The sequence below is a fragment of the Malus domestica genome, chromosome 13, assembly GCF_042453785.1.
Source record: "Malus domestica chromosome 13, GDT2T_hap1".
NCBI classification, from domain to species: Eukaryota; Viridiplantae; Streptophyta; class Magnoliopsida; order Rosales; family Rosaceae; genus Malus; species Malus domestica.
The window spans coordinates 32,247,814-32,260,692 of NC_091673.1; the positions used below are offsets into that span (position 1 = coordinate 32,247,814).

Below are 12,879 nucleotides of genomic sequence, written 5' to 3' on the forward strand. Positions count from 1 at the left end.
CTACGCCTATTGCCTCAGAATAGGGTGATGGTGGCACCACTACTCCGCTTGATCTAACTCTGCCTAGAGCTAGTGAGTCCATGACTGGACTTCTGAGGTATCTGTATTTGGATCAGCCTCACTCTGGCCTTGTAAAATCCTGGTCCCGTAGTAAGTGCACTCTTTCATTGTTATTAATGCTAGCCAACATCATATCATTGTGAGGTAGGTTTGGTAATAGTGAGCCTCCCATACCTTACTAAGAGTTTCCTCCAAAACTTTCGAATTGCTATGAGGGATATGGAATTTAACAAAATAGTGGGTGGTGCTATTTGATTTAAAGGCCCATATCAAATGGCTTAAAATCAATCAATTTATGTTAGTCATCTATTGGTTACTGATATATTTGCGAACGCTATCCAAAACTTGACAAAAAAAGCCAAGGGCTTTAGTTTCCATACTTGGTACCACAATCTCATAGATTGATATGTATAACACAATTGAAATAAGTTTCAGGAGAGACAATGGAAGTTTAGGAATCATGACTATTGTAGTAACAAGAGTAGCTAAATGAAGAAGGCAAAATAACTCCAAGGGAACAAACTTTCTTTTTGGAAGGATGGACATTAGAAGTGGTATTTGCAAGCATTGTCTTACAAGTGTCGAGAACACACATTTCGAAGGTGTTGTAAATTATTCTTGAAATAGTTCAAAACAGTTGGTTTTTCTACTTAAATGTTTGATTCTGTATTAGTAACTATGTTTGCAATCGTTGCAAAAGAGTGGCTAGTAAGAAGTAGATGATTAATAAGAGAATAGAAGGTGTTTCACATTCGAAACGTGAATAAAGATATAGATCTCTGTGAAAGTAGTTGGTAATTACTTTCTCATTTGAACTACCAAAGAAATTGGGAAAGCAAAGACTGTCTTTACATTCTAATTTGAATAAGGAACTTAGTTCTGTCACTATAGTTTTAAGAGATGGATGGATTATTTTGTTTGACAAAACATCGTTCTTTATAAATGAATACTTGGATTATTGTAATCCGATTAAGTGTCTTTATATCGTAAAGATGATGTGGTAGTGTTAACTATTTAGAATATAATAAAACTCAAAAAGTTACAAAGGAGTGACTAACCCTACTAAGGTGTGACACCTCGAAAAACATAAATTACAAGTTGGGCTTAGATGGATGCTTTAGACAGTTACATCCAGATCCAATGCCTTCTTGTTAAACTTGTATAAAGGTGAAATGTTCGAATCTTTATTCTTTGGAAAGAAGAAAGAGTCACAAAGTTGTTTGAGGTTAATTCACTTAGATGTTAGTGACATTTGTCCACAACATAATATTACTCATGTTGTGTGACATTCACCGAAGATCACTCTCAATTGGACTATCGTGTATTTTGAATAAACACAAGTCCATATACTTTGCAAAAGGTTTCAAAGAATTCAAGAATGTAAGTTGATGAGTAAGACGTCTAATGTATTTATCTCTTTAGATTTGATCAAATGAAATGAACACTTTAGAAGAGTTTCCTTGAAAGATGTCAAAGAAAATAACCTCATATGATAATGGATTTCTACATCAGAAGAAAAACGAACTCTAATTAGATGTAGTTCGTAAATATTATCAAACTACCCTTATCTAGAATATGCACCTCTAAGACAATGTGATTGTCAATTGGGGTGTCCTCCAAAATGTTTCATAACTCTATAGGATGTAGTTGGAAAGAAAGACAAGTCTTAACCAAGTTAAGATTTGGGGTTGTCATGCATACTCTGAATTGATGCATGTGTACTAATAAGCAATGTTTGTTCGAGCACAATCTTGTGGGATATCCTTAACTTAACATTTGGATATCACTTCTATAGACCAACTAACAAAAGTTGTTTGTTGGATAGTTCATTATAATACTACAAATAAGATATGCCTAAGACAAAGCAAATGAACGAGAGATAGAACTCAAGGAATGAGTTCTTTGAGAAACAAGATGATACTTAATAAACTTAACAACCAAGTTCCTACACCATAAGCTCCAAGATAGTCGAGAATGGTCTATAAACCATCTCAGCTGAATGGTCTGAACTTTATGACTATATCATAGATTTACGCCTCTTAATTCGAAAGAAATTAGAATGAAGATCCTTTTTTACTACATTGAGTGTGTGTATGACATATACTCAAGGAAATGGTATAATACCACTTGACCCGAAATAGTGAAACCTTCAAAGCTAATTGGTAGCTTAAGGTGACTACAATAAAAGATATGGGTTGACTTGGAAGAAGCCATCTTTGACGTAGCCTTGGTTTCAATTAATTCAAAGATTGCTTGCTACAACTCAACGGTTATTCAACGTTTGGACATAACATGGGTTTCCGAAACCATTATCGAGATAGTCTTGATGATATATGTCTAAGACTACGAATCACAAGATGTATTAGTTGAAGAGATCCATGAAACATGAATCTAAGCAAGCTAGTGGGAGCTATAAGCATTTCATGAGAAAAGATCAAATCGTTTGGTTTCTCATAAAGATATAAATGAATCTTTTGTTTACTAAATTTGAATTAATTTTGGAATGGAAAATGAATTCTTCTTCGATAAAATTACGACTTTAAACGTTCTATAATGATAGAATGTATATGGGAGACATAGTCTATACACTCAAGATATAATTGGATTATCTTAATTTCAATTGATAGACGAGAGATGCTAGGAAGTTTACCAAATGTTAAAAACTTCGATTCGAAGGACAATTCTACTGAGACATGGAAGTTGCTCTTCTAAAGGGAAAGTGCCCTTTGACTCCTAAAGAAACGTAATGCGTAAGTAGAATCCTGTATGCATGCACATAAAGGTGATTTACATATTTCATATTGTATGAAAAACATTGATATAAGTTGTACCAAGATCGATACAAGACAGTATCAATGCAAGCCCAGGATCAAAACCATGGCAAATGTAAAGTAGGTTCTTAAATATTTAAGAAATATTAAAGGATAGGTTCCTCAAGAATAAGGAAGATTGAAGTAATGAATGGAAACGTAAGCGTATTAGATTATGAATCTAATATCACATCCATAACTGGATATCTCTTTACTATGACTAAAGAGATAATTGGATATCTCTTTATTAAAACAAAAGAGATAACTGGATGGAAACACTAAATGTAATGACTGTAGTGTCTTCCATCATGAATGCAAAATATATCACCATATAGAAGCTTACAACAATGTTGTTTGGATGGGAAAGTTCATTTGTGAACTCTTCATTTGGTTCCAACTAGAAAATGCCACTAGTGCACCCCGCTAGGACACTAATGGGGCGATAGCTCAAGCTAAGGAATCAAGATCTCATCAAGATCCGAACACTATTGCGAGACTAAACCAAATGATTAAGAATCATGTGTAATGGCGACGTTGTTAATCTTGCTTCTATGGATAACATGTAGATATCCATTGTCTGGGCCAACTACTCAGTTATTTTTTAAACGACTTCAAAAGAGGTATCATCATTGATCACACAACTGAATGACTCTAGTTCAAGTGGGAGATTTTTGGGAATATGCCCTAAAGCCAATCATAAAATGATACTTTATGGACATTTCACATGTTAAACTAAACTTGTTTAATATAAGGGCAAAGATTATTGTTTAAAGTCGTCTCATTAAATATTATACGCTTAAACGATAAGTCCAAGGAATATGTGATTAGGAGAATGTGATTTAAAGAAATTAGATTCATGAGACCATTCTATTCTATACACATATTCTAAACGTTCCTAACCATAGGATTGCCAAGTAGAAATTGCAAATTAGCTTAGATCAGTACATGCTATGTCTCTATCCCAGGAGAGTGGCTGGTTTGGAGTCATTGGTGTGATTGACACCAAGACAAGTATAGGTGCTTAGTAGAGAATGAGTCCATTGAATGCGATCAACAAGGAGTTCTCATACTCATGCAGATAAGAACTCATGGTTGGGATAATGAAAAGTAGTCCTTTGATCGTCAGACATCATAATTATCTCATGGTTAAGCCCTTAGTCTTTGACTACACTAACGGTATTCCATTTGAAGATGTCCATGACATATTTGGGGCTAAGCTACTTTATCATGGGGGCATGTGAATGTGAAATAAGGGATCTCTAACTTTCAAACCATTCAGGGAGAATACTTTATGATATGATTAAGAATCCCTAGCCTATTTTATGAATGAGATTAAGGAAGTTGTTCCAAATCCCAGTCAAGGTAATCATGTAGAAAAGAGAATCACGTTTGATAGTAGACATGAATAAACTATCAAACCAAACAATGTGATCAAGAGTATTGAATTATAGAAAGATCATATTCCATTTGTAATCCCAACTGAATGGGTTCTCCCAACCTCTTTTGATTAGCTTGGGTAGCCATGACATAATGCTAAGTGTCACTCATGGCTTATGGGAGCCCTAAAGATGTATAATCACTAAAGGGAGACATTAAAGTAAGTTTCAATTCACAATCGATTAGTAAGAGTTCTAATCGTCCACTACCTCGGTAAATGGAACCTAATGGATCGCACACCGTGTAAGGTAATGATTCAAGGATATAACAAAGATAAGTAAGGACAATTACATAGTTTAATTGCATATGGAAAGAATTAATTAATTAATATGTTAATTAATTTGTACGATAGGTTGGTATTGGGCCTTATGTTAGTTTTGGGTTTCGGGGCCCAAAATGGTTTTGGTTCACAAGGCCTATTAAGTTTAAGTTGTGTAACAACTAAAACAAAATGGGCAATTAGCACACTAAGCATAGGGAGGCTGGCCACTGAGAAAAGGGATGTTTTTGGTAGACTTATTACAAGCTTGCCACTGATTTGGAATGACTATAAAAACAACTTTAGAGCTTCATCCCTCATGAGGGTTTTTTTTTGTTTGAAAAAAAATGAGAGAACATTTGCTCTCTCCTTCTCTCTAGGAGGCCAGCCACATATAAGGGATTTGGATAGCAATCTTCTTCCTCATATGTCACTCCTCTTCATCCATAATCATCTTTGGTATCGAAAGTTAGATGTCTCCTATTTTAGAGACTTTTGGAGAATCTCTCAAGCATTCAAATCCAAGAATCCAAGGAGGCAAATACATGAAGATGATGGCCATGAAGTTCAACTCAAGGAGAGGAATGAAGGTTTCTCGTGGGTTACTAGTCTTTGCTCATGCAAAGAGGAACTTCAAAGGTATAAAGCTTCTCAACTCTTTTGTGGTATGAGTTAAGTCATGGTTCGCCACCACTACTAGGGTTTGGATTTCATTGTTTAAGTTTTGTTTTAAAGTGCATAAAAGCATGCTTCTGCCATTTAATTGTTAAATGCATGCAATATGTTGCTTAATTAACTTAGTTGATCAAATAATTTCCTTCAAACACACATGCCAAAAGCACGGGGAAGACCTTGTGACATTTGTTAAGCGTTTTCAGGATCTTGCCCTTGATTGCTATGACGAGAAGGATGATGAGGCACTTGTAAAGATTTGTATTAGCAACATTGTCGCTAATTACATGGTGTACTTGGAGAACATTGGTATTAACCAGTTCTCAAGGCTCCTAGAAGCCAAGAGGAAGATCAGCATGTCAGTCAAACTTTCCACAAAGAGATCCAGGAAAAGTGACATGAAAGAAACTCATCAAGCGCTAGCCGTGGATGACAAATTCGACTACAACCTACAAATAAGGAAGGAAACAGATGGAGATAAGGAAACCTATCCCCTGCTAGCATGTAGTGAAGAAGAGTTCCAAGCGATCCTTGATACCAAGTTGGAAGATGGAGCTATCAAGCCAACCAGGCTTTAAGAAGCATTACAGCGATGGTGGAGCCGGAGAAGGATTAAAGCAATGTCAGAGGTCACGTCGCTCGAGCACAGACAAGATCCGGTCCGTGGTTCGTTCCTGGGAGAGGGAGTCGGACTCCGTGTGGATCTGAGTCGGGGGACGATTGGGGAGAGTATGGTGTGGTCTGACAAAACGACGGCGTAGTGCACGGGGCTATGGGAGTAGTCTAACAAATCGAGCTTGTCGATAATTTGGCCATGGTTTACCAATGCAGAGGGAGTTGAGTGTGTTCAGTGTGGGCTACAGTTTACCTGCGCAGGGTGAGTTGGCCATGGTTTACCTGCAAAGGAGATGAGGAAGAAGAAGAGAGAAAAAAAAATCCACGTGAACCCCTCTGAAGAAAAGAAAGAAGAAGAAGAAGAAGAAGAAGAAGAAAAAAAAGAAAAAATTCCACGTGGACCCCTTATTGACACATGGCGCCTAATCATTGTCCACATGGGCGCCACATCATCACTTAAAAGGAGAATTAACAGTTTGACTAACGGATGTATGAGACTGTCCCAAAATTTACACTTTAGGTATGACTTTGGGACGAAAAAAATTTGATGTACTACCACGAAACATGAAGGTAGTAAATTGATAATTACCCATTAATTTATATCCATCAAGGAGGCAAAATCATATTTGAGAACACAGGTTACAAGTTTATATTATTATATCTTCCAATAACATTTGAACTTTGAAAGTTTATAGCTAATTATGTATTGGTTGAAATTTTAAACGCCCACGCATAGATAAAATTTAGGCTTAAATGTTAAAATGGTCCTTGTGTTTTAGCCATTGGGTCAATTTAGTGCCTATGTTTTTTATTTGACCAATCTGGTCTTTGTGTTTATCTCTGTTAGCCAATTAAGAATATTCTCCCTCCCTCTTACGAATATGCTCTCTCTCTTTTAGTGTGGATAATATTATTTGTTCAAAAAACAAATTGTAAAAAAAATAATAAATAATTACAAACTTATTTATAAAATTATATTTTTTTTATATTTAAAATGAAATAAATTAAAAATTAAAGAAAACTTATTCTCCTCTCAACTCTCCCACCTCCTCCCTAACATTAACCCCTCTCTTTCTATGTCACAACCATAATCATTTTTCAGATTGGAAGTTTAATTTCTTATATGTGTTATTTCTCATTGATTTGCATTTTTTTTTTGGAAAGAGAAAGGGTAATTATTTCTCATATGAATTTTCTTATGAATTTTTTAAAGAGATTGAATGAAATGTCCTTAATTAGCTAATAGAGACAAACATGAAAACTAAATTAGCCAAATCGAAAACACGGAGACTAAATTGGCCATATGACTATAACACAGGGACCATTTTGACATTTAAGCCTAGCATTTAGTTGAAAATCATAGTGGAATGCAAAACCCCGAGCAACCTTTATTAATTGTATAATGAACAAACACTACAAGATTACCAAAAAAATGCAACGTAACTCGTAGATACTACATCTTGACTGAATCAAACTTAACTGAAATAAATATAACATCCTATTTATAGATAACTGACTCTAATTCCTAATAGGAGAACTAACTCTAACCCTAATTCTAATGAGTTAGACCCAAAATCCAAGCATTAAAATAAACCTACATACTATTATTTTTCAACAAATTATGGGTCTATCACTGGGTGAGATATGTGCATTCTCCATATGCGGATGGATTATCCAACAAGAAGTACTCTCCAATATTGAAGGTGTAGATGGAATGCAATACTCAAAGGCATACAAGTGATTATATGTAAAATTTGTTTTCATAAGTTACTTGTTTCTGTGGTTTCCTGTTGCACATTTCATGAAAATGTTGTTTAACCCTAACCACCAAAATGCAGCAGCTTTTGTGAGTTTCTAATAATTGGATCTTCAGGAATAGCAATATAAGCATGACATACATCTATATTTTTCAGTAATTATAAAGTGTAGAAATAATCCTTCATAACAAATGAATGATAACGGCAGGCAAGCCCCTTTTTTCAAATTATATTATTACGGAGAGATGGAATGAGATGAAAAATGTTTAAAACTATTACAATAATTTAAGAGAGAAAGAGTTTCGCATCCGGGACACATAGGTGGATACTCAAAACCTTATCTAATAGAATATTGGACGACAGACACACCATTTATCTCTCCGTACATATTAATTATACATGTTGTTTTTGTTTGATGTTCGGCTTTTTATTGAACAAACGATACGATCTACATTAAAAGGGTGGGTTAGTGTGCTAAACCTTACAATGGGCTAGCCATAATAATAGTTTAAATTCGTCTTTGATGAGAATTGAACCTAAGATTTCTCACACTGAAATACTCAATCGTATTAACGTAAGTGCAAACAATGATGGGGTGGGTTAGGTGCCAACTTATATCACTAGACAATGGCCTCCAACCGTTCCCGTGAACTTATTTGCATCACCATTAATATGTCTACCCACTCCATCCCACACACACCCAACTCCTTTACTCTTCAAAATTGACTCTCTTTAATGCTACAGCCTGTAACACAATCACTCAATGACCTTGCCTGGGTATTTCTCCACCTACGTTTTCAAAATTTATACCGAATTTGAAAGACAATTAAACATTCTCCATTTTTACATTTACCATGAGTGGGTAAATAGCTACATTATTCATATTTTGAGATTGATTAGTTTCAGTAATGACGGTGTATTGATCATGTATCGACAACATAACGATAATATAACAATTACAAATAATAATATAACATCGATATAATAAACACTGATCATTCTGTAACAAAATTTGATTGTTGTGGCTAATTGCCCTTACTTAAATGAAAGGAAATCAACAATTTGCTCATCTATTTAATTTAAAAATACATATATGCATGTAATAGGCATTGGCAATAGCCAAAATTGCTCTATTCCGCATCTAAGTTCGAATGTGCCTCCAGTTACATATACTATGAGAGGAAGCAATCAAAGATTATAATTTGTCTAGAGATAAATCAAAATCAAATAAATTAAATAATAAAAACCTACTTAAACACTAGGATCAAGTGATGAATGAACAACTTTGTTCTGTTGTCTTCCCATAAGCCAAAGGAGCGTTCTCCTAGTAAAAGATGGTGGATTTGCTTGTGAATCCAAACTGTTACAGCTAACATTCTCCTCATCACAACCCATTTCACTCCCTCCATTTTCCCACCTCCTTATGTCAATCTCTGAGATTATCCTCCGACTCTCAGTCCCAACATTCTTGCCCTTCACTTCCTCCCCTGCAACCATAGCACTCCGATGCACCGGAAACCGGAAAGAAAAGGCCCTTCTTGACGAATACGACGCCCCATTTGGCTTCTCCTTCTTCCCCCTAAGCCAAATCTTCGATATCGAGAAGCTCTCCCTCTTGCTCCACTCAATGCCATTACTGCCACTGCCATTAGTAATACTAGCACTAGTGCTAGTCACTTGAGTTTCAAGGCTTCCGATTGCTTCAATGCCACTGAACTTGAACTCTCTCGTTGACTCACAATCGCATTCCGACATTGCTTGCCTGTGACCTGGAGCCAACGGCAGAGTAGGCTTCTTGGTCGACTGCTTTTTCATCGATGCTCCAATCGCTACTTGCAGTTCAGATTTTTCATCCAACACATACGCAAATGATCCCATAGAAAAGCACCTCCTTGCATCCGCATTGCTTTCACTACTCCCCTCACCACCCCCATCCACATTTCTGAACTTCCCTAGCTTCACGGGCACTACCTTCTCCCCCAAATCCACGGTTACCGCCGGGTTAGCCTCATCTTTCGCCACAATTTCGCAAGATTTGTTCGACACATCGGCGCGGGGCTGCCCCAATTCCATGTCTCCATGAAAACCCAGATGGGAATTGTGTCCATCTCTATCAGAGATCATCTCTCTGGAGCTGTCACTCCCAGACTCAAGAACAAAAACACTGGGTGAGCAGCTATTGTTGGAAGAGAAGTCAGGGAGCAAAGTAGCTCTACAGAGAGGGCAAGTGGAGTGAGACAAGAGCCAAGTGTCAATGCAGTCCACGTGGAAGGCATGGCTGCATTTGGGCAGCAATCTGAGCTTATCCTCACCCTCAAACTCACACAAACAGACAGCACAATCAAAAGGGTTTTTCAATCCAATGATGGCTTTGTAGTGGAAGACAGGGAGGGTGTCGATGAAGGACTGGTCAACCCCTGCATCATGGAGGTGGAACAGTTGCTGCAGTTGGCCTTGAAGAACTGTCACACTCTCCAAGTCCTCTGAATCTCTGGCAGGAGGCCTCATGAGGAATCTAACAAGGAGGTGGAGCAGCCCAGAAACAAAGAAAATTATGGCTAAAATTACGATTATTAGCAGTATGCTTGGACTGACCTTGTTCCCAAAACTCAAATTATCTGACTGGAGATTTGGAGGTGGGGGAGGAAGCTGAGGAACAATGTTTGGTGGGAATGTGGGAAATGCAGAAACCCCATTTTCTTTGATTTCAAGGAGCTTCCACATCCACACCATTTTTTGTTTTTGTTTTTGTTTTTCAAGAACAAAAGAATGGGTTTGGAAAAATGAACTTACCAAGATTGCAGCTTTGAGCTTAAGGCAGCTAACCAAAGAACCCCATCTGGTATGCAAAGCTGCAAGTCAGTCCAACTCCAAAACTCCCAAATCCCAGAAAGTTGTTGAGGCTTGGTGTCATGTGCTTGCGTTGGATTGTAAACAAGGTTTCTGATTAAGACTGTCAGTCAATGGAGTACCTTACCCGCAATTTTGTTTTTACAGTAGGAAGAGAGGAACTTGCAAATAGAAATTTTTCTAGCGAGAGACGAGAGAGAGAGAGAGAGAGAGGAAATATTGAATGTGAGAGATGGAAATAAATGGTGACACAGGTGACATTGGAAAAGCCAATAAATCTATTAACCTGCAAAATTATAAAATGGCACATTGACTGGACTAGCTTAAATTTAATTTAAAATTTTGAGAACATGAGGTCATGCTCTTCATCAAATGCAAGCCTCTTTTTCTTATACTTGTTCTGGTTGACTTCAAAGCAAACCTGCATCAACCCCAATGCAACTTACCTAAAAATATTGCTAAAACTCTTCAACGCTGCATCGGGTAGTTTATAAAAGGTTTAATTTTAGTTTCGATTTTAATATCATTTTGTTTTCTGTAATACAAAATGTATCACTTTATTTTTTGAAACTAAAAATTCGTTTAACTTTGACATTTGAAACTCAATTTTAATCTTATTTTACTTTCTGAAATTCAAAAGTGATCTATGTAAATCTCAAAACTCACTCCATATTACCTTAAATCTGTTAATTTCTTATGTAGTTTTGATTTGAATGCATAAGGTAATGAATTTGTTTTTTATTCTTTTCATTTCTTCAATTTCTTTTAAATTTAATATTTTCTAATTGTTGAATGTTAATGTATAATAGAAATTTATAACTAAATTTATTGTATATATGCCGTAATTGTTTGAGTGTTAAGTCTGACATATGTTTCATGAGGCAACTTATGAATACCTGGAAGAAGAGAGAGTACATAAGTTAAAATGAAACAAATTTTGAGTTTCATTGAGTAAAATGATGACTTTGAAGTTACATGAAGTAAAATGAAATCAAAATTAAATTCCAAATTACGTAGTTAAAAATAATACTATTTAATAACCTTTGTTACTTCTGATCACATTCTTTCCATTTTCTTCTATTCTATATCCAGCGTCTCTCCTATCTGAAGACTGTAAGTTTGTAATCCATTCAATATGGATCACTTTTTTTTCTGGGTAAAGGACAAGAAAGATACGGTGATAAAAGTCAAAAGATCAAAAGAGAGAGAGAGAGAGAGAGAGAGACAATGACAAATAGTAGTTACGTACTTAGAAATACTACAAGGGGGAGCGTCGGATTTTGTGAACTTTTGTGATGTAGACGGAGTGGAGAGTTCTATGATGGACCCCCAAAGGCCAAAGCAAATGCTCCATCCTCACGGATCATGACGCTATTTATTGTAGCGATTAGTTTTTATTAAATATTATTTATATTTAATTTTACATAAAAATTTAAAATCATTTCTAATCAAACGGTGTACAATAAACAAATAAAATGTGAGTATTCTTAAAATCCTAATAAAGAAGATCCAAATTGGATACAAATCCCATCCTCACCTCTCGTCAGCAAAGAAATACCAAAAACAATAGAAAAGTTGAGGGCTTGTTTGGTATCGTATTTGAAATTTTTTTATAATTTCTCAAAACATTTCTTAAGAATTTTTTCTTGAAAACAATTTTCTTTAAGGCTCAAAAACTTGTTTGGTGTGCAATTTAAAGTTTTGAATCTTACAACTTAAACTGGACAAAGAGATTTGTTGATGCACAAAACCAGAGGGGTCTTGGAACAATGTAAATCCAACTGTGAATCTGCAAGAAAGTAAATAACACAAGATGTATCGTGGTTCATCCCAAGTATTTTTCATGAGGCCCAGTTGAGGCCCAATATATGGTACATAATGTAGTCCCCCAAGTCTTCGGTTAATAAAGTCTGTTGGCTGGAGACTTCAAATTGAATCCATGTATGGGCCGAAGTGGCGGTTGTTCAGAGGCAGTATTTGTATACCCTGCTCTGAAGCTTTGTAGGTGAAGCTTTGCAAGTGAAGCTTTTGAAGCTGGAGCTTTGTAAATGAAGCTTTTGAAGCTGGAGCTTTCGAAGTTGGAGCTCTGTAAATGAAGCTTTTGAAGCTAGAGCTTTGTAAATGAAGCTTTTGAAGCTAGAGCTCTGTAAATGAAGCTTTTGAAGCTAGAGCTTTTGTAAAAGCTTTTGTAAATAAAGCTTTTAAAGCTGGAGCTTTTGTAAATGAAGCTTTTGAAGCTAGAGCTCTGTAAATGAAGCTTTTGAAGCTAGAGCTCTGTAAATGAAGCTTTTGAAGCTAGAGCTTTCGTAAATGAAGCCCTCTCAAACTCTCTCAAACTATGGGGGACTACACTATGTACAAAAAAGTAAATAACACAAGATGTATCGTGGTTCACCCCAATGTTGATGCATAAAACCGG

General features: G+C 36.1%; 1 protein-coding gene across 1 annotated transcript; it reads right to left on the minus strand.

Moving 5' to 3' along the window:
- Positions 1 to 8,608: 8,608 nt before the first annotated feature.
- On the minus strand, positions 8,609 to 10,777 carry LOC114820683 (RING-H2 finger protein ATL13-like). Its single transcript, XM_029091835.2, has one exon. The coding sequence runs from the start codon at positions 10,341 to 10,343 to the stop codon at positions 8,862 to 8,864; it is 1,482 nt and encodes a 493-aa protein (XP_028947668.1). The 5' UTR covers positions 10,344 to 10,777; the 3' UTR covers positions 8,609 to 8,861.
- Positions 10,778 to 12,879: the final 2,102 nt, after the last annotated feature.